This window comes from Aspergillus uvarum (genome assembly GCF_003184745.1).
Source record: "Aspergillus uvarum CBS 121591 unplaced genomic scaffold BO82scaffold_31, whole genome shotgun sequence".
Lineage (NCBI taxonomy): Eukaryota > Fungi > Ascomycota > Eurotiomycetes > Eurotiales > Aspergillaceae > Aspergillus > Aspergillus uvarum.
Window position 1 is genome coordinate 27,194 of NW_020291328.1, and position 26,159 is coordinate 53,352.

General features: G+C 55.9%; 11 protein-coding genes across 11 annotated transcripts; 4 read left to right on the plus strand and 7 right to left on the minus strand.

Annotated features, from left to right (window-relative positions):
- Positions 1-110: 110 nt before the first annotated feature.
- On the minus strand, positions 111-2,072 carry BO82DRAFT_383866 (thiamine diphosphate-binding protein; the record flags this gene model as incomplete). Its single annotated transcript, XM_025638049.1, has 3 exons — positions 111-1,763; positions 1,825-1,947; positions 1,998-2,072. The coding sequence occupies 3 exons, from the start codon at positions 2,070-2,072 to the stop codon at positions 111-113; spliced, it is 1,851 nt and encodes a 616-aa protein (XP_025491275.1).
- A 612-nt stretch (positions 2,073-2,684) lies between these two features.
- Positions 2,685-3,937, minus strand: BO82DRAFT_336568 (uncharacterized protein; the record flags this gene model as incomplete). The annotated part of the gene is made up of 4 exons (XM_025633356.1): positions 2,685-3,482; positions 3,543-3,616; positions 3,686-3,722; positions 3,773-3,937. 4 exons carry the CDS (start codon positions 3,935-3,937, stop codon positions 2,685-2,687), a joined length of 1,074 nt encoding a protein of 357 aa, XP_025491276.1.
- Positions 3,938-5,191: 1,254 nt separating this feature from the next.
- BO82DRAFT_336571 (vitamin H transporter) lies at positions 5,192-6,964 on the plus strand (the record flags this gene model as incomplete). The annotated part of the gene is made up of 7 exons (XM_025633357.1): positions 5,192-5,349; positions 5,417-5,583; positions 5,642-5,737; positions 5,802-5,902; positions 5,958-6,013; positions 6,067-6,279; positions 6,334-6,964. 7 exons carry the CDS (start codon positions 5,192-5,194, stop codon positions 6,962-6,964), a joined length of 1,422 nt encoding a protein of 473 aa, XP_025491277.1.
- Positions 6,965-7,398: 434 nt separating this feature from the next.
- Positions 7,399-8,822, plus strand: BO82DRAFT_402653 (uncharacterized protein; the record flags this gene model as incomplete). The annotated part of the gene is made up of 7 exons (XM_025639330.1): positions 7,399-7,537; positions 7,591-7,610; positions 7,667-7,703; positions 7,761-7,867; positions 7,899-8,249; positions 8,325-8,374; positions 8,426-8,822. The coding sequence occupies 7 exons, from the start codon at positions 7,399-7,401 to the stop codon at positions 8,820-8,822; spliced, it is 1,101 nt and encodes a 366-aa protein (XP_025491278.1).
- A 164-nt stretch (positions 8,823-8,986) lies between these two features.
- Positions 8,987-10,314, minus strand: BO82DRAFT_94576 (TDA10 family protein). The gene has a single exon (XM_025641681.1). The coding sequence runs from the start codon at positions 10,128-10,130 to the stop codon at positions 9,150-9,152; it is 981 nt and encodes a 326-aa protein (XP_025491279.1). The 5' UTR covers positions 10,131-10,314; the 3' UTR covers positions 8,987-9,149.
- Positions 10,315-10,507: 193 nt separating this feature from the next.
- On the minus strand, positions 10,508-12,517 carry BO82DRAFT_270662 (CeGAL family transcription factor; the record flags this gene model as incomplete). The annotated part of the gene is made up of 1 exon (XM_025630977.1): positions 10,508-12,517. A coding segment is annotated over one exon (2,010 nt), but the record flags the coding sequence as incomplete, so codon positions are not given.
- A 676-nt stretch (positions 12,518-13,193) lies between these two features.
- On the minus strand, positions 13,194-14,962 carry BO82DRAFT_354816 (hexose carrier protein). The gene has a single exon (XM_025635291.1). The coding sequence runs from the start codon at positions 14,906-14,908 to the stop codon at positions 13,319-13,321; it is 1,590 nt and encodes a 529-aa protein (XP_025491281.1). The 5' UTR covers positions 14,909-14,962; the 3' UTR covers positions 13,194-13,318.
- Positions 14,963-16,602: 1,640 nt separating this feature from the next.
- On the plus strand, positions 16,603-18,124 carry BO82DRAFT_432728 (type I glyceraldehyde-3-phosphate dehydrogenase; the record flags this gene model as incomplete). Its single annotated transcript, XM_025640810.1, has 3 exons — positions 16,603-16,714; positions 16,787-17,471; positions 17,543-18,124. 3 exons carry the CDS (start codon positions 16,603-16,605, stop codon positions 17,844-17,846), a joined length of 1,101 nt encoding a protein of 366 aa, XP_025491282.1. The 3' UTR covers positions 17,847-18,124.
- Positions 18,125-19,442: 1,318 nt separating this feature from the next.
- Positions 19,443-21,621, plus strand: BO82DRAFT_383873 (MFS general substrate transporter). Its single transcript, XM_025638050.1, has 6 exons — positions 19,443-19,753; positions 19,818-20,416; positions 20,473-20,491; positions 20,554-20,864; positions 20,926-21,196; positions 21,250-21,621. Exons 1-6 carry the CDS (start codon positions 19,589-19,591, stop codon positions 21,346-21,348), a joined length of 1,464 nt encoding a protein of 487 aa, XP_025491283.1. The 5' UTR covers positions 19,443-19,588; the 3' UTR covers positions 21,349-21,621.
- Positions 21,622-21,769: 148 nt separating this feature from the next.
- BO82DRAFT_432730 (UbiA family prenyltransferase) lies at positions 21,770-22,955 on the minus strand (the record flags this gene model as incomplete). Its single annotated transcript, XM_025640811.1, has 4 exons — positions 22,689-22,955; positions 22,156-22,629; positions 22,042-22,079; positions 21,770-21,973 (listed from the first exon to the last, which is right to left on the minus strand). Exons 1-4 carry the CDS (start codon positions 22,837-22,839, stop codon positions 21,770-21,772), a joined length of 867 nt encoding a protein of 288 aa, XP_025491284.1. The 5' UTR covers positions 22,840-22,955.
- An 852-nt stretch (positions 22,956-23,807) lies between these two features.
- BO82DRAFT_432731 (uncharacterized protein) lies at positions 23,808-25,101 on the minus strand (the record flags this gene model as incomplete). The annotated part of the gene is made up of 1 exon (XM_025640812.1): positions 23,808-25,101. The coding sequence occupies exon 1, from the start codon at positions 25,044-25,046 to the stop codon at positions 23,808-23,810; it is 1,239 nt and encodes a 412-aa protein (XP_025491285.1). The 5' UTR covers positions 25,047-25,101.
- Positions 25,102-26,159: the final 1,058 nt, after the last annotated feature.

Consider the following 26,159-nt stretch of genomic DNA (forward strand, 5'->3'; position numbering starts at 1 on the left):
TCCATCCTCCCACTTTCAACCGCGCATGGTCTTGACGGGCAATGAATCTTTGAAAAGACTTGATGATTCCAGCCCTACTATTAGAGCGACAACGTTGACTGTTCAATAACCTAACGGATGATGACGTCCAGCACCGCCGACGTGGCCTCCTCCACCACAACCCTAATCGCCTCAGTAATAGCTTCATCCAGCTGGCCTACGCACTCCACACGCTTCGCCCACAGGTTTCCGTTAGCTGCAGCCTTAGCAATGCCCCCATAATCGGGCCCATCCGCGACGAGAGAAATTCCCAACTCTTCTTTCGACAACCCAGCCGCAACACCGGTCGGGTGTACATCCTTCAAGCATTGACTGGTGGCATTCCACCCTCCATTGTTCAAGATAATGGTCACGAAGGGGCACTGGTAGCGGTGACTGGCCCAGAAGACGGCCGTCGGAACCGAGAATACAAAGCTTCCATCGCCCGTGATGCTGCACACGAAGGGACGGGGCTCTGACGACGGGTCCCCCGCAGCCTTCTGCTGCACCACCGGTCGGTTGGACAGGTCATATCGCGTCGCGGCCAGCTGTACCCCGATTGCAGCGCCGCCCGCCCAGCCCAACCCGCTGCCTCCCTTGGTAAGATGCGAGCCTGGTCGGTGCAGACGGAGCTGTTCTGTCATGGCTACCTGGTTGGTGACTGAGTCGGTCACAAAGACCGTCTCCCGGGGCAGCAGGGCGCGGACGCGACTACACAAATAGTCTACACTGCAGGGCACATCCGGCGTCGACAGCAGTGCGGCCCCACGGGCATCGACCTGTGCCTGGCCCTTATCGTATGCTGCCTTCCGGGCCTCGGCGCGCGCTTGCCAGCGTGGACTGGGTCCCAACTCGGACAACTGAGCAGAGGCAGATATGTAAGCAGTGAGCTGACTCAAAGCGGCTGCCGTGTCGGCGTGGAAGGTGAGAGACGCATGGATATCGAAAATATTCATGCGTTCTTTTCGCGGGTCGAGATCGATGTGGATGATCTGGGCGGTGGGAGCAGGGCGTACGCGCGTGGGAATCCACGGCACATCAGCGTCCAGCACTAGAATCACGTCGGCCGATTGCACTGCCGGAGCTGCCCCCGTACCTCGCGTCACACAGGCTGGATGGGTGGCGGGGAAGCTCATCTCACGAAGCTCCGAGTCGAACACCCGCAGGCCGGAGATCATATCGGCTAAGTTGACCAGCTCTTGGACGGCACGGTGATTGCGACCCAAGTACCCGGTGATCACCAGCGGGGCTTGCGCATTGAGCAGCGCTGTGCTGATTATCTCCACTTGCTCGGTAGGTAGGGAGCCCAGGTGACACGATGGTACAGCCTTACACCGCAGAGCATGGTCGCCAGAAGGCAGCGCAGTGGCGAGAATCTCCCGTGTCGCCGTCAGGTAGACAGGCCCCGGGGAGCCTGTCGTGGCCATCAGCACTGTGCGACGCACCACAGTGGACACATTGTGCGGAGACTTGATCTCAGCACTGTATCGGCTGTACGGCGCCACGAGCGCAGCCTGATCGCGAATATCTTGGTACCACTGCACATGCTCCGATCGCGAGCCCGGAGCCTCCCCGAGAAAGGTGGAGGGGGCAATCCCTGCCAGAATCACCACGGGGGCTCGCCCGCTGGATGCATTGTGCAGCCCCTGGCCCAGAGCGGCCGTCCCCACGTCAACGTGGACAATCACACACGCTGGCCGGTGACTGATTCGTGCGTACCCATCGGCCGCTGACATGGCTACAAACTGATAGTTTGCCCGTCAGTACATGCATGGAATATCTCGTCAGTGGGGAGCAGTAGCTGACCTCATGCTGAAACAGAATCATCTTGGGATACTGCCGTGTGGGATCATTCTGTCGGCGCACATATGCCTCGATAATACTGGGGTGATCCGATCCCAGTACGGTGAAGAGGTAATCTACGCCTGCCTGGTCGATGTCAGTGTGGATTCAATTTCACCCTTGGTGGCATGCAGTACCTGGGCCAGAGCTTCTAACAGCTCATCTGCCACGGTCGGGTCAGCTCGACTTTCTGCTTGGTTATTCTGAGACATGTTGGTACTCAAGATCTCTGAAAGAAGAAACAATGATCTTTTTTTTCCTGTTCTTCTGCCTTTCTCTCAATGCCTCTTATCCCTGCTAACAGCGTTCGGCAGATATGTAATACTCTCACCCGGGGGCATATCACACACCCCCACCGATAGCAGGCCTGGATTTCCCATTGTGAATAATCATTGAGGGAATGAAATTGGCCCGCGAGATGAGTGGAGCCCCGATGGATCAGGCCATGGCAGCGCTAGGGAAGAGATGGTGGTTTGAACCCCCTGTCAAAGCAAGCACTTAGGGCTCGATAGGCCGGGCTAACCCGGCCGCTCTCCACTCCGATCCACCCACCCCGTGGCGCTATCGAAAGCCTTCTGAGACACTCAATATGCACCACAATCTGCTGTGCGGTGAATCTGCCATCTAGGCGTTAGCCTAGGCGACTAAAGCACCCCGTGGCAATACCAGCAAGAGTGTCTCGTTACAGCTGGAAGGTGGGGGAAAACAAAACACCAAAAAAAAGGATTAAAAAACAAAAAGAAAGATAAAAAAAAAAGATCTAGAATTAGGAACTGCTACAAGCAATTTCAACATATCCTTGCTGGTCTCTTTAATACCGGTCCTCATTTTGGTGCCGGTTCACTGTGCATGTCAATTGCGGTAGTGAGAATGATCTGGCCTTTGGCAATGGCTCCCTGGCTTCCGACGCTCTCGGAATCTGCATCGGGATCGTGTCTCTCCACCCGCCATTCTTGGCCGAGCTGCGTGCCCTCCTGGGACTCCAGTCGGCTCATGCGATAGCTCCGCCCCGTCCTGGTTCTGGTGGCTCGACTGCGCGACTTGCGCGATCCAGTCGGAAGCGAAACAAACCAACTGGGAACCAGCTTCTGGGCAGAGTGCTTCAGAAACGGTAAGCAGGCGCAAATAATACCCGTACTTGCCTCGATGGCACTCCACAGCAAGGCATCGAATGAGCCCCAGGTCGGGTCGTGCGTGGTGGTGCTCGCCTCCATCGCCCACATTCGAATGATACTTGTGATGCATACGAACAAGCCCATGCAGAACACCAGCATCACGCCGATCTTGCGGATGCGGTCGAGATGCAGCTGTGCGAGCACAGGCAGCGGCAGCACGCAGACCCAAATGTCCATCGCCGTGTTGTAGCCCGCCCACGACCATCGGAAGCTCGAATTGTCCACACACTTCTTGGGGATACTCTTGTGCCAGCTAGCATGAACCGGAATGCATTGAAAGATGGTCGCGAGGACAAATCCAAAGGTGCTGGAAATGACAAGACCGATGGTCACCCAGCAGATTATGCGAAAGGGTCGCGTTGGAAAGATTCGCAGGTAGAAGGCCAGGAAGCTGAGCTTGTTGAGGCAGAGGACGGCCTTGTACAGAATCTGGAAAAGCCAGAAATACTGCAAAGGGGAACTCGAGTTAGCATCGCCTTGAACATTGAAGAGAATGATCGAGCACACCTTCAGCGCAAGTACCAAATTGCCCCCTGACTGCACGACATCGGCGCGATGACGACCAAAAGCATAGTGACACGCTGCATGGTAGAGCACAGTCAGTATTGGTAGTCACTTCAACGTTCAACGGTTAGGAAGATCAACCCTACCCAAGTCACCCATCACGGTATTCACAATCTGTATGACCTGGTTCTCCTGTCAGCAGAGGCTCCCTCCAGTTGCAACGCAAACCATACCATTGAAATCTGGATGATCACATCATCTGCTGAGATGGCAGTTTGTCTGTACACCTTCCAGATCACCCTATGGGCGACCAAGATGAATGCAATCGCGGTCAAAGCCCCGGTAACCCTGATGAACAGGGGACCCTTATCCGGGACATCGACGGCATGCTCAGTCATAACGCTTCTGTTCGTCTTCCTTCGAGTAGCATGCCAGAAACGAAGAGAACGAGGATGAGTAGGCCTTCTTCATGTAAAGTTCTGTCGCAACCCTAGCAGCAAAGGGATCGAAGGATTCACCTTGTACAATGAAGACAGGGCTGGCGGCTCAGTACGCCAACGCGTGTACTTAGAGAAATCATCTTTTTGCAATATCTGCACTTAATTACTGTCTCGGCACGGGTCCGTCTCCTTCAGCCATGTTACTCCGTGCATGGGAGACTGCATGGCTACTGCGTGCCGGTACTTGGTCTGCGCTGTCTGCTTACCCTGGCTAAACACCTTGTGGAGCAAAGATCGATGACCATTGGTTCTCACTCATGGAGACCAGCCTAATTGCACCATTCAGTGTCATTTATAATCAGATTTACCCCTCTACACTAATGCCACACAATTGTCTCGGGTCTTCATGTGCCGCCAGTGGATAACCTCCCATGCAACAAGGAAAACAGATCATAACTACTCCGTATTTCCCGCTTGGTTCAAGCACATGATGCAAATACTGCAAAATAGCTCGAGTGGACGACACTTGTGCCCAAACACCGTGCTATGGGAGCGCAACGGCTGCAAGAAAATCTCTCTGTTGCACTATAACGATGAGTCCTCAACTGTAGGTGTGGGTCCGGAGGGAGAGGAGAATCGGGGGGTTGTGGACGGGACGGGGGGAGTCCGGACGATTTCCGCGCTGAGGGTCTCCGTGTAAGAACCCTATGTGGTCAATGACCCTGGCGTCTAATCACTTAGTCTAGACTACCTCACTTACTTGGTGGAGTCTGGGTAAATTGTCCGGCGAATGGCTGTCTTCGTCCATCCATTCTTAATTATCCTACCGGGCCGAGTGCTTGAAATGGAGCCACCAGGGCTGACTATCATGCTTAGGGTCGTTTAAGTCCGTCAAGATATATTGCCGTGGGTCCAACGCTCAACACCCACACCACTTCGTTGCACGCACCCAATGAGTAGTCGCAGGCCACATCTTCATCAATAATGAGACGATGAAAAGAAGTCCGGCCTCCAATTAATCAGCCGGAAATTGTCCAGTCACTGTATGATGGCTTGACCTAAACCCTCCCTAGCCACCCCTGACAACTCGGAAATTCCGGCCTGAGTTTCATCTACAAAAGCCGACATGTCGCGCGCCACGTGCATGGGTGTTTGCTTTCTCTTGTAGTTCCACTCTTTCTGCCGACCGTTATCTCCCAAGGCTACACAGGCATGGAGAAGCACGAGATTGAGCCCCGCGTGGTTGAGGCGTCAACGCCAGACTTTGATCCCGCTTTGGAGAAGAAGCTGCTGCGAAAGCTAGACTGGCGAGTCATCCCAGCACTATGGTTTCTCTTTTTGGTGTCGTTTATGGATCGTTCAAACATTGCGTGAGTGCTCAGCTGCGTTCCACTTTACGTTGATGCACCGAATCTTAACCATGGGAGTCCGATGTAGAAATGCAAAGATCGCCGGCATGGCGAAGGAGCTGCACTTGGTGGGAAATGACTACAATCTCGCCGTAACCATGTTCACGGTCGCATATGTCATCTTCGGAATGCCGGCCAATCTGCTGGTCAAGAAATTTGGCCCAAGGATGCTGGTCCTATACATGTTTACTTGGGGTGAGAGCCATCGCTCCAGTCGGGAGGGATGGACTATGCTGACTTGGTGGGTCAACAGGGCTGTTTGTGATGGGACAAGGTCTCACCAAGACTGCGACGGGTCTCATCGCTTGTCGATTCTTTATGGGAATGTGTGAGGCAGGCTTTGTTCCTGGTTAGTTTACACCAGGCCAAGCTACTGGCGATGCATGAAAATTAATCTGACCTTCCAATGCCAGGTTGCGCATACCTGATCGGGAGCTACTACAAGCGGGACGAGTTTCTGCGTCGATACGCAATCTTCTTCAGTGCCAACATGGCGGCAGGAGCATTTAACGGGGTGAGTTTTTCTTATCATGCTTACCCTCAACACGTCTGTCTGACTGGCTCGTTAGCTTTTCTCCAGTCTCTTGACGCACTTGGAGCTGGATGGATATGCAGGGTGGAGATGGTATGGATTCCTTGACCTTGGCGCGCATATCGTCTTTTCTGACGCGAGATTAGGCTGTTTTTGATCGAATCCATCATCACTATGGGCGTCAGCATCATTTGCTACTGGATTGTTGTTCCCTTCCCCGAGGACGCGACATTCTTGACCCCTGAGGAGAAGACATTGCTGCTTGCCCGTCTAGAGGCCGATGGAAGAAGCATTCGTGATGATCCTATTTCTCTTCCTCGGGTCCTCAAGATGGCTATGGACTGGAAGATCTGGATCTGGTGAGCATAGCTATCATGATAGAGATCCGAATCATGCATTGACATAGAGACCAGCGTTTTGGCCTATCTCGCCGCCGAAGAAAGCGCCAGCTCTTTGGTGTACTTCCAGCCCACGATTCTCAAAGACCTCGGTTGGACCAGTCGCTCAGCGCAGGAACACAGCATCCCCGTCTACGCCGTCGCCTTTGTGCTTACCCTGTCAAGCGCGTGGCTGAGTGACTCTCTCCGCCACCGCTATCTTTTCACTCTGTTCGGCTCGGCGCTCGTCATAATCGGCTGGAGTATCGAGCTTGCGCAGGTTCCCTCTGCCGGAGTCCGTTACATGGGCATGTTCTTCGTGGCGTCGGGCGCGTTCATCATGATGTCCATTACTGTGGTATGGTTGTGCATCAACCTCGGCAAGGGCGTCAAGCGCAGCGTCGGAATGGGCTTGCTGCCCGCGTTCGGCAACTGCGGTGCCTTTGTATCCGGCAACGTCTTCATCACCAGCGAAGCGCCCAAGTATCCTACTGGTTTTGGGGTTGGTCTGGCGTTTGCGGTGGTGGCAGGACTCGCCTGCACCGTGTATTTCTTCGCTCTCCGCGCCGAAAACCGCCGCCGGGAACGCCAGCCGGAGAAGGACTGGCAGTCGGAGAGCATGCAGGATCTGGGTGATGCTCACCCGGGCTTTCGTTTCCAGTTGTGAGCTTCATGTGCTGGCGAATAGTCATGTTCAATGGAATTATCTGATATGCAATGAGGCTTTGTCTTTTGGTCCTGTAATAATCTTAACCATGCGCCGATCGACTGAAGTGGCCGTTAGGGTAACTGCATACCAACCCTGCTTTGCGATTCGGTCAACTCGTCGCATAGATCCAACCAAGTCCTTCGCCATGCCCAGTGCGCCCGCATATGCGAAATCTTCATCCGGGTAAACATCCCATAATGTTCCATGGTCGGGCTGGGCCGGACCATGGAACCTCGCGGCGTCCATGACGTCGGAAGCCAAGCCCCAACTTCACCATTCTTCCTCCACATTTTGCCGCCCCTGCATTCCGCATACCTCATTCTTCAGAACTCCAACGAACGAACCCCCTGTCTCGTCGCGCTGGACCGCAATGGTGACCGCTGCCCACTCCAATGATCCCGGTCCCCGATCAATATCTGCGCACCATCAGCTTGCTGACGCAGATCCTGTGCTGCAGCATCACCACCCTCTGCCTGGCTCTGCGCCTGCTGGTGGCTTTCCGGATCAAGCGAGATGTGAACACTGATGATGGTTCGTGACAACTCTTTTCCCGGACTTCTACCCAATCTAATATTGTATACCAGCATTTTGCACTCTATCCTGGGTAAATCACCTCTACCCGCCGCCCACCGTCTCATCACCTCTAACATTGTGCTGCAGGTCCTGTTCTTTACCTACTGCATCTGCAATATCTTTTGTAAAATGCCCATCCACCACCTCGATGGGGTCATGTCCACTAATTGAAGTACGGCAGACCTCCATTATGGCGGCGGCAAACCCCTCGCCCTACTGACTCCCTACCAAATTCGGCTCGTCTACAAGGCAGGCACCATGAATGACCCCCAGGGCCACCCCATCCGAGTGCTCCTCCGCCGCTAACCCTCGTCCGCAGTTCTACTATGTTTTGACCGTCATCTACGCCCCGATGGTCCTCACCGTCAAAATCACCCTGCTCTCCATCCTAGCGCGCATCTTCACCATCCGCCACGTGCAGGTCATCAGCGTCTACTCGGTCTTGGTGGTGACGGTGGTATACTACACGATCATCTTCTTCATCAAGGTCTTCATCTGCCTGCCGGTCTCGTACTTCTGGACTAACTACGACGAGGAAGCGCAATGCCTCAACCGGATGGCGGTGATCCTCGCCGATGCGGTCATGAGCATCGCCACAGATCTGGCCATCATGCTGCTCCCGGCCTTCCTGACCATCAACCTGCACCTCTCGCACGTCAAGAAGCTCAAGGTCTAGCTGATGTTGGGCTGCGGCGGGCTAGCGATCGGGTTCAGCATCTACCGCCTCGTACTGGTCATCCACGAGGAGGATAATCTGGAGTCGACCGTCGTGTTCTTGAAGATTCTGCTGTCGGGGTAGGGCGCTCTACCTTGTCCCCACCGTTGGGAGATACTGATGATACGCAGTAACGCTGAAGGCGGATTCGCCCTCATCTGCTCGTGTGTCCCCGCCATCCATATCCTCATCACCCGCCGCGGAGACACGCAGCGCTCCAGCACCTCCTCCCACCAGCTCTTCCGGCATTCCGTCCCCCCCTCGTTGCCCTTCCATCGGACCCCCGCCAGCCCTTCATTCGCCGAGTCCGAGCAGGCCCGCGTGACATCCACCGCGCAGCGCGCATCGCTGGTCGTCCCCGAGCTGAACGAGCTGGAGATCAGCGAGGAGGGCCCGTCGGACGCGAACCAGATCGTGCGAAAGGTCCTGCTCTCGCGTCGGTCGGAGAGAGTGCAAGTGCCGGTGCTGCGGGACTGCTCGCAGGGGTCCTCGGAGACGCAGCTCGGCAACCAATTCGGAGCAGTTTGACGGCATAGATTGCACCAGGCTGGGCCATGATGAAGGTCACCAATCCAAAGACAGCAATATATAGTGGCGCCTCTCGACAATGCCGGCAATCAATGCCGGGGGAGGTGGCCGCCAGCCAACTTCCGATCTTCGGCACTAATCTATCCTCGTACGTCATTGCCGAGGTGCAGCGGTGCTTGGTGCCTGGCACCTCAGGCACTGCGGAACTCCTAGGCAGTCACTCTGGGCTCATTTCTTGGACATATACATATTCATTTTCAGATTCATATCTCATTGTGTCCTGAGGACTTCAACCAGCGAGGTCCCAAGGCATTGGTCCCGCACAATCTAGCTATACCCCACAATATCCAGTACCGTCCGATCCTGCCCCAGCACCACTCTCGCCTGGCCCTTGCGTGCACGCTCCTGCGCCGACATCCCCCGGAAGATCCCCTCGCGCACTTCATCCAGATACAGCTCGTAAGCCGGCATGTACCCCTTGACAAATGCGACGACCTCCTCGTCCGTCATGCCCTGGTTCTTCACCCGCCGCAGGGCGTGTTCCTGCTGCATGCGCCAGCGGTAGACGTTGGCCAGATCGTCGGTGTCGAGGTGCACCAGGAAGTCCAGGTGCTGGGGCCCCATGAACATGTCGCAGTAGTTACGCAGGCTGGCGTTGATGGTGAAGTAGCTGGACAGCTCGTGGTTCTGCAGGGTTTGCGTGGGGAATCCGGACTCCGAATCTGCCCCTGACGCGGGGGCATGCGCCTTGGCCGCCGTCCACTTGGCCTCGATGGCCTGCTCGCTCAGCGGCTGGAACCCCACGCACCACCCCTCCAGCACGAGCACATCCACTGGCGATTCCAGCGAAACGGGGACGCGGCGCCACTCGTCGCGGGGCACGCGGTCGCCCTCGCCGTTGAAGCGGCTCTTGTCGAATTCGGGGATGCAGACCTCGCTCGGCGAAGTCTCCGGGCTGACGGTCAAGCTGTCGAAAAACTCGCGGACCAGCGCGGTGTCGTGGGTGCCGGGCTGACCGCGCATCTTGAGCAAGGCATTCGCCGGGTTGGTCTGGCGCAGGCGCACCAGGCCCTCGTGCGGCAGGTAGAAGTCGTCGAGGGAGACGTTGATGGTGCGGAAGTGGTGTTTCTCGTTCAGGGACCGCACCATGGCGGAGGTCCAGGTGGTCTTGCCGCTGCCCTGCAGACCTGTCAGGGCTAGGATGAAGGGCTTCCGTTGGCTGGCGGATGAGGCCTGCTGGTCGACATGGCGTTGGATGTGGGGACGGACGTGGGCCAAGAGTCGGTCGATGGTCTGCTCGGGGATCATGGTGGGCGATGGAGAGGGAAAGAAAGTCTGGGGTTGCGAGTGCGGGGAGGGGGGGTAAGGAGGAGGATCGATTCTATATGTATAGAGCAACGGACAAGAAACCAAGACACCTACTCCACCAGCCAAGGCGATCAGTGTTGATGAAATGCGACCGAGGGCAGTTGTTCCTTGTGGTCCCTCGTTGCTCTCTAGTTGTTGTGGCTGGGATGATCACGTGAGTGGGGAGATGGAGGGGAAGCAACGATGAGTCAGCCGTTGGGGGAAAATGACGGAGGAGTTTTGCTCCGGCCCGCTTGCGGAGGTTTCTTTGTCCGCCGGTCTGCCAGTTACGGAATATCACACCTTCACACCTTCACACCTTCACACCGTCACACATTAAAGTCGCCGTGCAGCAACCACGGCCCATCCGCCACACTCCAGCCTTCGTTCATCAAGAACGGGTCCGACAAAGGGACGGCCGTCGCGGACTCCGGGCCCAGACCCAGCCCGCCCATACCGTAGGAAAATCCGGAGCCGGCCAGATCGCCAAACACCATACTAGCGGCGTTGTAGAGATCCGGAGTGGAGAGCACGGCCGTAGGATTGAACGAGGGCGGCGGCGGCATCGGAAGATTGTCCCAGGATTCGGGGGCCATGCTGCTGGGCCGGGACGAGGCATTTTCCCCGCGGAGTCCGATCGGATCTTCGGCAATGCGGATAGCATCGGGACAGTCGCCGGTACTATGATTACTTGTACGATACATATCCTCCGCTTGCGGCACTCGTAGGTCGCTGCTGATCCGGTGCTGGTGCTGGTGCTGGTGCTGGCTGTTTTTGTTGTTATGCTCGAGAGCAGAGCACAGATCCTCAATGGCTTGAATGCAGGTCTGCGGCCACTCGCGTTCCCGGCGGGCAATGTTCTGCAGCACAGCGATCCCAATGCGCCCATAGCGGAGAGCTCCCTCATCAGAGAAGTGGCGGGTCCAAGCGGCGTAGATCAGAATCAGACATGACATCCACACCGTCCAGGTGAAGGAAGCGACGATCAGCGGAGGACGGTCGTCGCCGGGTGCAGCCGTGATGTAGCCATGTAACGCGGCCAGCAGCGAACGGGCGGAATTGATGCAGGTGAGAAAAGCCGCTTTGTAGTCAGCGGTGGTCGGATTGTCGGCGGCCAGTAATGGCCGGTGCAACGCAATCTTGGCCTCGTGGCGGGAAACCACCAGCAGGAGGGAATGGAAGGGTTGCAGCGGGGACGATGCCTCAGGCGGCTCCCCGTCGCATGCCAGCGGATAGACGTCATCATACACCTCATTCCACCACTGCAGAAGGGCCCGATCAACCTCCGCTGCCTCCACCAAGTTCTCTCCACTATGCATAATGGATTTGTTGCGCAGCTCCGAGATCAACCCTCGCAGGCGGGCGAATTTGGCCAAGTGTCGCAGGAGCTTGAGCCGCTGGTCGTCGGGCGTTGGAGCCATCATCACTTCACCACCGTTGTCCGCCGTATGTCGTTCGGCTCCGGGATAGCATACATCCAGGTCGTCATCTCGGATGCTGAGGGGCACCCCCAGGGCTTGATTCAGATATCGCTCGAGACAGTAGATCGACCAAAACAGCCGGCGACGGATCACCACATCTTCCTGGCTGAAGCAGGAATACCGTGCCGGGCAGCGATGCAGACCCAGGTGGAACGCGGTGCGGGTCACAAAGCCTCCGACCCGCGATGCCGCATTGAGGCGTAGAATCGACGTCAGAAACAACTGGATACTGACGGCTGCCTGCAACAAAGGGATGGACGAGGGTTCGTCCAGCAGATCGCGTAGACCATTCATGGCGTCGTGCACCGTCTGGAAGACCAGCTCGGCCGGCATGGCCACCGCCATGGCTGATGCGCCTCCCTGTGCCTGTCGATTGTCAATGGCAGCGATGGACATGACGGAGCGGATGAGCACGGCATCTGTCCGGCTGATGGATCGGATCCCTTCTTGGCTTGTCTGCTCCAGGGCGCGGAGGAGATGCGGAGCATGGATAAAGGGGTAGATCGGATGCCAATTCTGGAAATATGGATGCGACAGTTGCACCAATTGGTCGAAGGATAATTTGGGGTTGGTCAGATCGAGCTCATCGGTCGACCACAAGAGGGCGTGGGCCTGGCCTTGACCGGTGCGGAGGTGGTCATCCTCCCCGGGCACCAGGCTCTCATGGCCGGCACGCGCCTGCTGCTGCTGCAGGTCGGCAGACCGGCGGGCAAAGGCGTGATAGACCGTGCGGACAAAGTGAATGCCACTCGAACTCCCGAGAAAGCTAGCGGAAGTCTCATCCTTACGCATGATGCCAAGCTCGCGGGGGGAGGGCCGCGACGTCCCCGTCGTCGAGGCCCGCTTGCGCCGCTTGGCCCGAGGCGCTGGGGTTGGCCAGTTGCCGTCCACATCGGAGGGCGTGGTGGCTGTTGTTGTGGCAGCAGCAGCAGCAGCAGCAGTAGCAGCAGTGGGGGAGGCAGGCTTCATGCTGATCGGGGATGATGGACGGAGTGCATTAGAGTCGGGCGGGGAAAGATTAATTAACCGACTAACTCCCAGCCAGGAAGCATGTAACTAGTGTAGTTTTTCCCCAACCATTGGAATGCTGAGGGGATTGCGAGACTACGGTCAGGGACAGGACCCAGATCCGTACCTACCGAGAGTCACTTGACTCTACGCAAGGGATTCAGAACTGGAACCCGGTTCAGGGAAGGCAATGGAAACCTTGAATGGAAAGACGCACGTGAGCATTGGAAGTGTGAGTTGAGTTAGAGCCAAACAGGATCTTCGGTGTGGTCTTGCCCAGTCCCGATCAAACCCTAACCAAATTACCACCAGTGTGACCACCCCACGGAGGTGTTCAACTCCGCCCTCCCCCAAGATCCCCACTCTCCACCCGGTTTTACATTATTAATACTTCGGTTCCCCTCCCTCTAACCTGGTTATATTGAACGTTATATTTGCCTCGAAAGTCTGATTTGATTCACACGAGACTAGAAGAGTCCAGCGAGTGCTACTTCTATTCGTGCCATGTGCACCCCCCCCCCCCCCCAAACCCCCCCTACAATCATTCTCATATGTACATACTCAAAGATCCCAGTGTCCAAAAAGCCAATTTACACAGAAGAGCACAGGGATTGTCACGATCCTATCATAAAATGCGTCGTAGTCAATGGTCCGTTACTCTTAAACATGTTCTTTCTGTTCGAAAGATCCTTCCGATTGTTCCTTCTCGTGCTTGTCGTGCTGGTAGAGATCGGCCTCGGTCACCTCGCCTTGAGGCAACTTGCGGGCCATCGACACGATCTTCCACGGGGTGGGCGCATCGCGGAAGGCATGGTCGAGCAGCTCCAGGTTGCGGTTCATGGTCTCCGGGTAGAACAGCGCCACCGAGATGGGGATGCAGGCGGAGATGATCGCATACATCACGTAGTAGCGGTAGCCGATGGTGTCCAACGCCACGGGGGTCACCATCACCACCACAAAGTTCCACAACCAGTGGTTGGCGGTGGACACCGCGCTCATCGCCGTCCGCAGGTGGATGGGCGCCACTTCCGTGCAGTACAGGAAGTTCCCGCCCAGGAAACCGATCGGGTAGAACAGGTTGAAGAGGAAGATGAAGGCCGCCGAGGCAATCGACGCCCCGTGATTCGAGGTGGGGAAACTAGCGGTGATGGCCATCACCGTCATGCAGACACACATCCCCGTGCCGCTGATGATAAAGACCGTCCGGCGACCCAGCCGGTCAATGCAGTAGAATGCAATAAAGCAGCACAGGAACTTCCAGGTCAGGGCGCAGGCCGCCAGGATCTTGGCCAGATTGGCGCTCATGTTGAGGTTCTCCTCGAAGATGGTCGAGGCATACACGGAGATCAGGTTGCCACCGCACATCTGCTGGAAGAACTGCAGGAAGAAGCAAAGCAGGAACCGGTACAGGAGGCGATCCGGGTCTTCTCCGCGGTTGAAGAGGATATCCAGCAGCGAAACCTTCTGGACGGTCGTTTCCAGCGAGGACTGCACACCGCTAATTTCCGCAGAGATTGCCTCGTCATCGGCGTCGACGCCCTTGTAGGCAGCCAAGGCGACGGTCGCCTCGCTGACCCGATTGACGCTGACCAGCCACCGAGGGGATTCGGGGAGGAAAAACACACTGCCCGCCACCATCAACGAGGGGATGAAGGACAGGGCCAGGGGAATGCGCCATTGGAGGGTCGAGTAGGGCAGGAAGGTGAAGGCGAAGTCGATCCAGTTGCAGAGGGCATAACCCAGACACATGAAGACTCCCGTCAGAATGACATGCTGCCCACGATTCTTTGCCTCCGAGCATTCGGCCAGCCAGACGGGGACGGCAACGCTGAACTGGCCGACGCCAGCACCCAGGATGAGGCGGCCGATGACAAACTGCACCAGCTGGTAGGCTGACACCTGCAAGACCTGTCCGATGATCGTCAGAATGGACCCCAAAAATACGGTCCTGCGCCGCCCTAGCCGATCGCCAATAAACATGCAGGAGAAGGCCCCAATGAGAGCTCCGATCTGGAAGGACGCAACCACCGCCCCCTTGCTGGTCGAATTTTGTGACTTCTGCTCTCCAACAGTGTTGACGGTGTCGATCGAGGGAAAGGTGTGCACCCAGCTTTGGAGGGTGGCAAGGGGTCCCAGGCCAGACTGATTGTAACCAAAACAGACAAAGGCCGGAGCCACAATGAGGGCAATCTGAGCCAAGTGTAGGGTCCTTCCGGTGAGGCCCCGGGCCGGCACCAGAGACTGGGCCATGGTAGCGGGAATGTGAGGTGAAGAGAGATGGGATGGACGGAGGGAGGGAGAAAGGCAGAAAGTGAAGTGCAGAAGGCGCAAGGAAGGAGAAGGCAGGTGGTGAGCCCATCTTTATAGGTCTCCAGAACATGACCCCCATTCATGCCCAGCCGGGGGATTTCCAATCTCTGCTCCAGACTCCCGCGCTGGGGCCCCGCATGAGAGAGCACAGGATTCAAATCCTGGCAAATTGGGATTCGCGATGAGCTGGGGTGCGTTGGGGTGCATTGGAGTGGTGTGCCCATGTGGGTGTACGTGGGTCGGCGAACCGTCCGGGGGGGCAAAATGGGGGGGGTGGAGGGTGGATTCGCACGGCATTCACATTTGGTAAAGGCGCGGTAGACGAGGAAACGAGGAGCAATCGGGCCATACAGCCCCATGCAGCGTGATACTACTGCCATGCACCAGTTGACGCTGGGCTTACGGGTCTACAACATCATGCCACACCGTCAGTCACCTCGTATGCCCCTACAGAGAAGCGTGGGATGGATGTGAGTAGGAGGCAGGAATGGTGTGTGTCGTTCCTCGCTTAGAAAAGCCAAGCGGACAAGGAGGACAAGCTTTGCCCTGACAATGCTTTGCACACGTGGAGTTTTCTTGGGTGCTACTGATCATCCCTCCAGCTGGCCAACATCCAACCTGGCCATCACCACGTCATGATCCCGGATCTACTGTGTAGGTACATACATCCACTAGGAGGATGACATCGGAACTGGCATGCATGCATGAGGGGGAAGAAGCGAGGGTCTATAAGGAGATAGGAACCTCCATCTGGTCCACGGAGACGACCTCGCGAGCCTCGCGAGGAGATATTCAAGGCCGGCATCAGGCTGGGTAGTTAGGGTAAGCGTGGTGGTGGTGGTGAGGATTGGTCGGGATGCCGGACTGAAACCACACGCCCCCACTTGAGCGCTTTACGGGCAGCTTGGCAATTCATGGGAGGGATCGGAACTTCCCCGAGCCGGACCAACTTACCCCCGGCTTTGCTTGGCCGTAAGAACAAGGTGGATGAGATGAAAAAGATTCTTGCTCCGGCCGGCCGGACTTTGGCAGCCCAATGTCAACTGGTGCCTAAGGCAGCATCCCTCACAGCCAAGGCAGCACTGTGTTATTGCCTGAGGCAGAGAAGATTGCAGCCTTCGCGGTGAATCTCTAATCCGTATCCCGGCCGTTTTCCCCGGTTTTCCCCTTGTTCTTCTTTGAGAATGTCCGCTGCCCATCCCTAGCTTCTCATTGGCTCCTCGAGCTTGATTTATGCGCATCTCCCTTCGGGTGCTAAGTCGGTAGGTGAGTCGGGTTGTTCTACCTTTAGTTCGCTCAAGTATACTAGGTAGCTACACATCATCACAGACTTCGGTAGTAGACAAGCTGTCTGCCATATGTTCTTCTGTCATGGCAAATGCGCACCTAACCTCATTCCGGTTTTCAGGTTTCGTAATGCCTTCAGCTTCCTCCGATATGATGGAATCTCCCGGGCCGAGGGTTTCCCATCCGATTATCGGCACTTTCTTCGGTATGCGGCCCTGGGCACATTTAAGATAGGCAATCTGCCCCTCACAAAGGGGACGAATATGTAATTATCACTCACAGACTGGTTCAGCTCATCTGAAAGACACATCCTTCTTGTTAAACCCTTCTTTTCTCCCCTGCAAGCCATGGCGCCGTCAATCCACAACGAGGACTTCGCCTCCACGGTCCAGAGTGTACCGTCTAGCCGCTTTGATGGCCCTTCGTGCAAGATTGGGATCAACGGCTTCGGCCGTATAGGTAAGCTCACACTTCAAGTGGAGATTTGACCCTTCGTGAGACGTCCCTGACCAACTCAACCCTTGCCACTAGGCCGGAATGTGCTGCGCGCATCCTTGACTCGTTCCGACCTCGAGGTCGTTGCCATCAACCACACCTGCAACTCGATCAAGGACCTGATCTACCTGATCCGCTACGACGGCACGATGGGTCGGATGGACCCCCACAAGGAGATCGTCGTCGTCAGCGATAGTCTGATCACCATCGGCGGCCAGCCCATCCGCTTGATCTCCGAGCGTGACCCCCGCCTGATCAACTGGCGCGAGTTGGGCGCCGACTATGTGGTTGAGAGTACCGGCAAATTCACCAAGCGGGACTTGGCCTTGCAACATGTCACCCACGGCCAGGCCAAGCGCGTCATCATCTCTGCGCCCAGTTCCGACTCGCCCACATATGTCTTTGGTGTCAACTCGGACGCCTACCGCCCGGACGACAGCAACCAGGTCATCTCCTGTGCTAGCTGTACGACCAACTGTGTCACTCCCGTGCTCAAGGTGCTGAACCAGCAGTTCGGCATCGAGCAGGGCTTCCTGACCACCATTCACGCGGCCACGCAGTCCCAGCAGGTCTTGGACGGCTACAGCAAGAAGAACCCTCGTCTGGGTCGCACGGTGTTTGACAACATCATCCCCACCACCACGGGTGCTGCCAAGGCCATTGCCACTGTTCTCCCCGAGCTGCAGGGCAAGGTGACTGGTATCTCCGTCCGCGTTCCTACGTAAGTTGTTCTCTCCTCGCTTGTGGTGGGATTCATGATGGAATGACCCTGACATGTTGACTTTCCTTTAGACCCGACGTTTCCCTGATCGATTTGACTATCAACACTGCTCAACCGACCTCCCTGGCGGAGATCCTGGCGGCATTCCGGCGCGCGGCTAAGACCGACCTAGCGGGAGTGCTGAGCGTCAGCGATGAACAACTGGTCAGCAGTGACTACAAGGGCGAGTGCTGTTCGGCGGTCATCGATGCGGCCGCCTGCAACGAGCTCAACCCGCAGTTCTTCAAGATCATCGCCTGGTATGACAACGAATGGGGCTACTCCAACCGTCTGCTCGACCTGGCGGTTTTGATCCACAGCCAAGAGGAAGCTTGAAGGACTTTTCTGCTTCCCTCTCTCCCTCCACGGACCATCCCACTGGTTCGGGCCTTGGTTACTCGGGATTCGATCCGGCATCGGGCTCGAGTAGCTGCATATGACAGGCGCCCTGCGACTTCCGCCTTGGCTCGGCCCGGAGGCCTGCCACCGCACGGCTTTCCGTGCCTCTACGCCATTTATGACCTGAACCCCTTTGATGTAGCCCTAATTCCACCGCTCCCTGATCGACAGCCATATTTACATAGAGATCGTTTATAGTGAGAATCCGTATATAGAGTCATATACCAATACATACAACCGCCGTTCTACCCATCGCCTGGTTCTCTCCATTCTATGTAGATCTGTGGCAAGTCAGCGGAGATCATTTGCCACCACCTTGACTCACATTCTTCTGACGGACCCATCCAGCCGGGAGTTTCTTATGCGTTCACATTCAGGGAGGATTGATCGGGGTAACCGCCGGTGCATGGCCCGGTTTGAGAAAACACACCACCACTTATCGATCGGCTGCACTGCTGCACGAAGGATTGAACTAAGGTGTTAGGTCTGCGCTCAGGCACTGAAGCTGAACGCCACTGAAAACTTTTTTTTTCTTTCCTGCTGGTCAACAGTAACACCCCTGCAACCGAAAACATATTTTCCAGACATCTTGAGGACGGTCTCCATCAGTTCTTGGCCAAGGAACTTAGCATACACGCTTTGCAGCCCTGCACGTGGCTGAGAGCTTGACCATGACCAGGGAGGATTGGAATACACTGGGAAGAAGGAATTCTGGCCGACTGCCGTGGGTAGTGGGGGCCCTCCGTGCTTTTCCGACCAGGTGAAAGGTGACAGACACGCGCACAAATCAGAGAGGCTTTGTCTATCAGCACTGGGCGGCACATGGTTTGTTTATCTTATCTCGGCCAACCTGTTCTCGATATTACCCTGGGGCGGGGTATCGATAGCTGTGCCAGAGATCTATGTTTTTTTTTTTTTTTGTTTTTTTTTTTTTTTCATCCATGTTGGAAGATTCCAATGTTTTGATGCATGCCACCAGACATCATGCAGGGCAATGGCTGGCACCATGAACATTCTGATCCGATGGTAAAGGTGCAGACAAGACAGGCATGTCATGCATTCACCCGGGCAGGAATCCTTCTGCTAGAAGAAATGTTGGCCCAGTCAATGGCAGATGCATTTGCACGTGGGAGGAAGAGCCAGGGTGGGATTGGTGGAGGAGCAAATCCGACTCCACTGAGGGGTCTTGCGGGGAGACTGTCCGCTGGTGGTGATTGGGCGAGGGCGATGAGCTTGGTACGGGTCGGCGAGGCCGAGCCACTCCCCAACCTTTGCAGGTCCGGAACAGGTACTCGATACTCCCAACCATTACTGCTGTCACATGCTAAATCATGTACCTGCTACTCGTAAACCTTTTTTGCTTTGCCCTGCCGTGCAACAAAACTAGTGAAGGATCCTACCCTAATGCCTAATCAGTCCATCATGCATCCCACTGGTGACTGGTGAACAAATAACATGAACTAAACTCATGGGAGGAGATTTCCTGGTCTAGGGCTGATTCCTTGCTGCAGGGAATAAAACCCCGTCCTTGCCCTCTTGCCCCCTTCCTTTCTCTTGCTTGGGTTTTGTTCCCGCAGCGCACCTTCGGTTCTTCCCCTTTTGACCATCGATTTTCTACTCAGTTGCCTTTGAGTAACTGCCTCTCCCTTCCCCTCCCCCCACGGCAAGGCACACTCATCATGGATCCGAAAGAAGAGAAGCAGACGGACTTGACGGTGTCCCCCGACACCCGTCGCTCCTTCGATGACGATCCCTTGGCTGCGACGCAGAAGACCTTCTGGGAGCGCAGTTGGCCCACCTTTGCCTGTGGTGCTGGTCTCTGGTCCGACGGCTACCTGCAATACGTGAGTCGATCATTAGGGCTTGCATCGTTCAATACGTAACCTGACATTCGGATCCCTGCAATAGGTTATTGGAACGGTCAACACGATGCTAGATAAGCTCTACCCTGACGTCTACGCGGGATCGACCTACAGTCAGAACGTCTCCTCGATCGCCTTTGCCGGCACGGTGGTGGGAATGCTGGTCTTCGGCTACATGTCCGACCACTGGTCGCGCACCAACACCCTGATGGTCTCTACCGTGATCCTCTTCGTGTTCGGCGCACTGTGTGCTGGCGCCTATGGAGCGAACGGCAGCCTGACTGGGATGTTCACCGCATTGACGGTCTATCGATTCTTTCTGGGGTTGGGCGTGGGCGGCGAATATCCGGCCGGGTCAGTAGCCGCCGCGGAGAGCAGCGGAGAGATGAAGAAGGGCCAGCGACACCGGTGGTTTATCTTGTTCACCAATTTTCAGCTCGATTTGGCCTCGGTCGCCTCCTCGCTGGTGCCCATGATTGTTGTGCTGGCCTGTGGCGAGAACCATCTCCGCGCCGCTTGGCGCATCTGTCTGGGTCTTGGAGTCATCCCCCCGCTCAGTCTGATCTACTTGCGGATGAAACTCAAGGAGCCCACCGAGTACACGCGCGAGAAGATGCACAAGTTTCCCATCTGGTTGATTGTGAAGTAAGTTGCCTGCGCCTGCACACGACTGTTGATGCGATGCTAACCCATTGAATCAGATTCTACTGGAAGCGCTGGGTAAGCCTGACATGCGCCGCACACATTGACCGCACGCACCGCTAACAATCAATCGAAACTAGTGTGCGGTTTCCCTCATTTGGTTCATGTACGATTTCTCGACCTACTCCTTCAGTATCTACTCCTCCCAATGGCTGGCTTTGATCATCGGCGACGACGCCCCCCTCTGGGTCACTCTCGGCTGGAACACGGTGATCAACGTCTTCTACCTGCCCGGCTCGGCTCTGGGCGCATTCCTGAGCGACTGGTATGGGCCTCGCAACACCCTGGCTGGCGGTGTCTTCGTACAAGGCGTGATCGGCCTGATCATGACGGGCTGCTACCCGTACCTGGACACCAGCCATTACGTCGCCGCCTTCGTCGTCGTTTACGGGTAAGTTGCATTGCATTTCCACCCCACTTGGTACATGGACACTAATACGGTGGGCCTCCAGAATCTTCCTCGCCATGGGCGAAGTCGGCCCCGGCGACAACATCGGTCTCTGCGCGGCCAAGACCTGCGCCACCCCGATCCGCGGCCAGTACTACGGCACGGCCGCCGCCATGGGCAAGGTCGGCGCCTTCGTGGGCACCTACGTCTTCCCCGTCATCGTCCGGAACGCCCCCAACAAGACCCGCCAAGGGCAAGATCCGTTCTACGTGTCTAGTGCGCTGTGCATCTTCAGCGCCTTCTTGGCATACTTCTGTCTGCCGAATATCACGCAGGTGCGTTTCTCATGGTTATGTAGCTCGTGACACCGGAGACTAACGGGCTGTAGGACACGATCACCCATGAGGATGTGCGGTTCCGGGAGTACCTGGAGTCGAAGGGCTACGATACTTCGACGATGGGGTTGTCGAGTGCGGAGTCGGAGTGATCGATGCAAGGCAGCATTGCGAGGAGCTAATGATGCATCACTGTGTTTCTAGAAGGCGGAGATTTGTTGCGACTGTCTTACGTACTGATGTGATTATGGCCATAATACATATTGTCTAATGAAGTTATGAGGGTCTGTGAAGCTCTCTCAGAGCCAATACCTCAGGTCGCAGGTGATCCACCCTTGGAACCTGCAGCATCAACTCTGCAGGCGACAAGCGCATTAGGCAAAGCACGCACCTGTGAAGGCTGCATAGATCCCGGAACCTGTGAGTCCATCTAGGATTATTTTGGTTAAACCTCTCTTTTTTCTAGTGCACTGGTCCATGTCCACACATACGGAACGTTTGCCATGCTTCGTTCGCCGCCTCGACCACTTTGCCCACATCGCAACCCACTCAGTCCCTCAGTCCCCCCATCTCTCACCGCAAGGTTACGCATGCAGCCAGCGGCTGACACACGTAGATGACGGTATACAGCCAGTACGAGAACCGATCACTCGTCAGCGACCGGAAGGCGAACAGCCGAAAGATGCACCCGATCGTCATCAGCCCCAGCGCCACCGCCGTCGCAACTGTGGAAGTGTCGTATCGATACTCCAAGATCCGATGGTAGATCAACAAGTACTGCGTTATCAACTGAAATCAGCCCCTACTCCTCCCATACGCCAGGAGAAAGGTCAAGGACAACTCACCTGCGACACCACAATGCCCACCGAGATGTACACCCGCGCTGCACTATGCTCAGCACCGAAGCACCTTGAACCCACAAAACTCACGATATACTAAGGGGTCAAGGACGAACTCACCCGCGAAATCCCCCAACAAAATAGGCGTCGTGCGCCGGCCCGCCGCCAAATCCCCAGGAACATCGCGCAGATCCTGCAACGGAATCGGCCACAGCATGTAGAGGGCAATCACCTGGATCCAGTACCATCCCATGGCCGCGGCCGCTCCACCGATCGTCCACGCCGCCTTCAACTGCGCAATACACCCCAGACCCATGCACAGATCCTTCGTGGGCCCGAAGTTCGAGAACCCCAAAGGGTTGTGCGCGATCGTGGTGCCGATCCACAAAAGTGTCCAGATAGTCACACCAAGGTAGTGTCCCAGGACGAGATACAAGGCAGTAAGAAGCCAGTAGCGGGTCTTCGCTGCGGAGAGGGATTCCGCCCCCGAGGCGATGGGACGATCGGGCTTGTTGACGCGGTCCTCGCGGACGCCGGTGATTTGGTTGGAGACAACGAAGGTGTAGAGGTAGAGGAAGCCGTAGAGGAAGGCCTCTTTGCTCAGTGGAGATGGATTAGCTTGGGACGGGTGAGAAGGGGGGGGAAACCGGTACGGGCGATGGCTGGAGCTATCTCTGCGCGTGGTGCGCGACGGTACAGGAGCGAGCTCAGGGTGAATAACGGCACCGGGAGGAGGCCGGTCCCTAAATCCCTCCGCACGAAGCCGTAGCAGAGGCTAAGTTCGCGGGTGAGAAGGCGTAGCATTGTGGTTGATAGCTTTGCTTGTTGAATAGGGAAAGAGGCACAGATCCTTTCACCTCAATGGGACAACATTGCGGCTATATATGAACTAATCTCACGAGACTCGAGGTCAAACCCTCCCGGAAGCAGACCGGCACACGAGCAAGACTCTTCATACTTTTGAAAATATACAGCTAAGCATCCCTCGCCGTTCCACTGCCCTCACTCCGAGCCGGCCATTCGTCGCCAGATTGTCGGGAGCCCGCGCTAATGACTCCTGCGATAAGAATGCGAATCCTGCACCCTGCGCGGCCGGTGAAGGATCCAAAGGCCCCATTTGGGGGAACCACTGAGAAGGCAGATTGATGCCACGTTATCGGCAGACAGGCAGCCTGATTAGTGGATGGGGGCCTCGGTAAATCCCAGCTGGAATTTTGATGACGGATGAGATGCCTGATACGCGGTACAGAGGCATTTTCCGGTATGCGGTTTGGCCCTTACTCCAGGGCATTTCGGTCGAGTTCTGGCGATGTGTCTAATATCGAACCTATCCTATGTGCCGATTAGTCTGGCACTATTCTGATGATAGTTCGAAGGGAAGTTGAATTCTGTGGGTATGGGCAGAACCGCATGCGATGATCTTAGTGGTGAGAATTATGCATGCATATTCCGTGAAACGCGGCTCATATGCAGTGAATTTTGGATACAGAAATGTCGCCTCCCAATTGAAGCAAGCATCGTTTGACCGACTGAGCCTCCAAAGCTGTAATGACAGGCATCTGCGCAGCCCTGAGTTTTGCTAGCCAGTGTTGACCTTGCTTCAGCTCGCAGATTCGCCAGCTGCTGGAACGGTGCATCCCAGTCGTTGATTACCGACAAGGCCATCAGGGGATAGTAGTTCGTGGAGAATTGTTTCCGTATCGTTCACTTGTCCATTCCACTTCTCACTGTTATGTACAGAATAACCCATCAGGAAGGGCGGCGTAGTCCGGTCAGGCGAGCCGACGGTCCAAGTGCAACCTCAGATCCTCGAATCCCTCGGAGCTTAGCCTTGTGTTCATCGTCCTCTTGATTCCCTCGTCAGGGTCGACCAAGCCCTCAGCGATGTGCTTGTCTCTCACCCCGTACCGCAATCGATTCAGCTGGATCAATTGGAGGTCCAGCTGCCGGTCTTCGTCGGTAAGCTCGACGGTCGGCGGCTCCTGCATGGCGCGCTGAATCGCCACCAACCCGGCTTCCAGCAGTCGCTTCAGGTCCGTCAATATCTCCGCCTCGTCTTCTGTGCGCGGCGATGACCGCTCGAGACCCCATCGAAGCAGTTGCGCGTAGCTGTCCTTCATAGACTCCTGCCGGGCCAGCAGGTGCTCGACCCGCGACTGCCGGTAGGCGCGCTGCAGCTGCACGCGCCGGTACTGCAGTGTGAGCCCAAGCTGGTAATCCTGGAAGACATGGACAGGGACCTTGGGGGAGGGGGTATCGCCGATCGTGTCTTCTTTGACTGCAGGACTGCCGGAGACATTGGGAGCCCCGTGCTGTCCTTCCTCCTGCTGCTGCTGCTGCTGCTGCTCCTGCTGCTGCTCCTCTAATCGGGCTAGAACCATCTGGCGCTGCATCTCCAAAAAGGCCTGCTGCATTCGAAAGTCCTGAAGCTGAGATTGAAGCTGAAACACCCCGTAGGGGCCGTGGAGCGGATGTATCTGTTGTACTGGCTGTTGTGGCTGTTGTGGCTGCGGTGGTTGCTCGGATTCTTTTTGGTGTTGATATTGCTGCTGCTGCTGCTGCTCCTGTCGTTGTGCCTTCCGCTCGACCATTCGACGCTCAATCGCCCGCCTACGCTCGTCCGGCTCCATTGCCAGGAGCTGGGTCTGAAATGCCTGCAACTCTTCCAAGGATCGTGGTCGGGGTGGTCCTTGTTTCGGCTGCCATTGCGACTGGAGTTGTTGGGGCTGATTCTGCTGCAGATGCTCCGCTTGTCGGGCTAGCATTACTAGGCGCAGTTCTTCATGCAAGACCTGCTCCAGGGCTGGGTCTTGAACCGGTGGAGGCACACATGGACCGAACTTTTGTTGTACCGGCCGCTGTGGCTGCGGTGGTAGTCCTGACAGCTGTCGCGCCTGCCGCCGCACTTCTAATGTCTGCTGCTGTTTCTCTGCGAATTGAGCTAGCCGCATCTGGCGCTGCCTCTCCAGCAAGGCCTGCTGCATATGAAAGTCCTGAATCGGAAATGCCATGATTGATGTGTGTTGATGGTCAAAGAGGGAATGACGGCCAAGGGGGAATGGTGGGACTTAAATAGACGGGCGGTACAGGAGGTGAAAGACTGTAGTAGTTCCGTTTACTGGTTGCAGTGAGAGCAGGCGTGATTGAGGTATATTGCTCACTAAATGACACTGCAGTAACTTAATTAACTTACTAGCCTGCGATAGTAGCTCCTCCCCGACATAATGTGTAAATACTTCGGTCTGGAATATGGATGTTTCCGAGATCGCTTGGAGATGTAGCTATACCCATGTACTGAGTATAAACCAAGAAGAATAAAGAGAAGAAACGAAAGACAAAGTATATGATGCCATTCCCTCAAGAATAGTGATATACAAAATATATCATTGAGATATTGGTGATCTCGTGCAGAGAGATTTATGCCCGATATTACTCATCATGACAGCATAATATGTATAATTCAGCTAAACTCTACTAGGCAGAATAGGTATTGCCAAATCGCGGGCAGCGGCACGGCAAGACAAATACCACGGCCAAATGGGAAGGTATCATGCATCAATTCTGTATACAAGCTGAGATGAAACAAGCAAGCTACTATGTATTCGCACGGAATGGAGAAGTCTTTTTCAGGCACCTTGACGGGCACCTTGACGGGGAGCATGAGGATGCGGCTACGTTGATGCGCGGTTAGTTATCTCCCGCTTGGGGCGGAGGTTGCCAGCGGGAGAAGAATAACCATCTTCAAAGAGTATCTAGGTAGGTAGGAAGAAAAGCGACCGTACCTATACCTAGTAGGCAATGATCTATGCCATGTGCCGAAAGGCCGATAGCTTCCCCGGATTGGTGAAGTGGAAAGGTGGAAAGGTGGAAATGCGGGGGGAGCTCCAGGCCGGTTACATAAGCCGGACAGGATGAGGTCATGACAGGAGGGTCGATGACTCCCTCGTGACCCGTCCATTGACAGGGAGACTATTGTTTGTCTCTCTGAATGCATCAATGCATCCGCAGAATGCGGGGTAGGAATCCCGTTTCACTGTACTCATACATTTCACTCTCGGTAACAAAGGTCCCGTCCTGTCCGGGGAATGAGAAACTGAGAAACGATCGACCACTAATCTGCCACC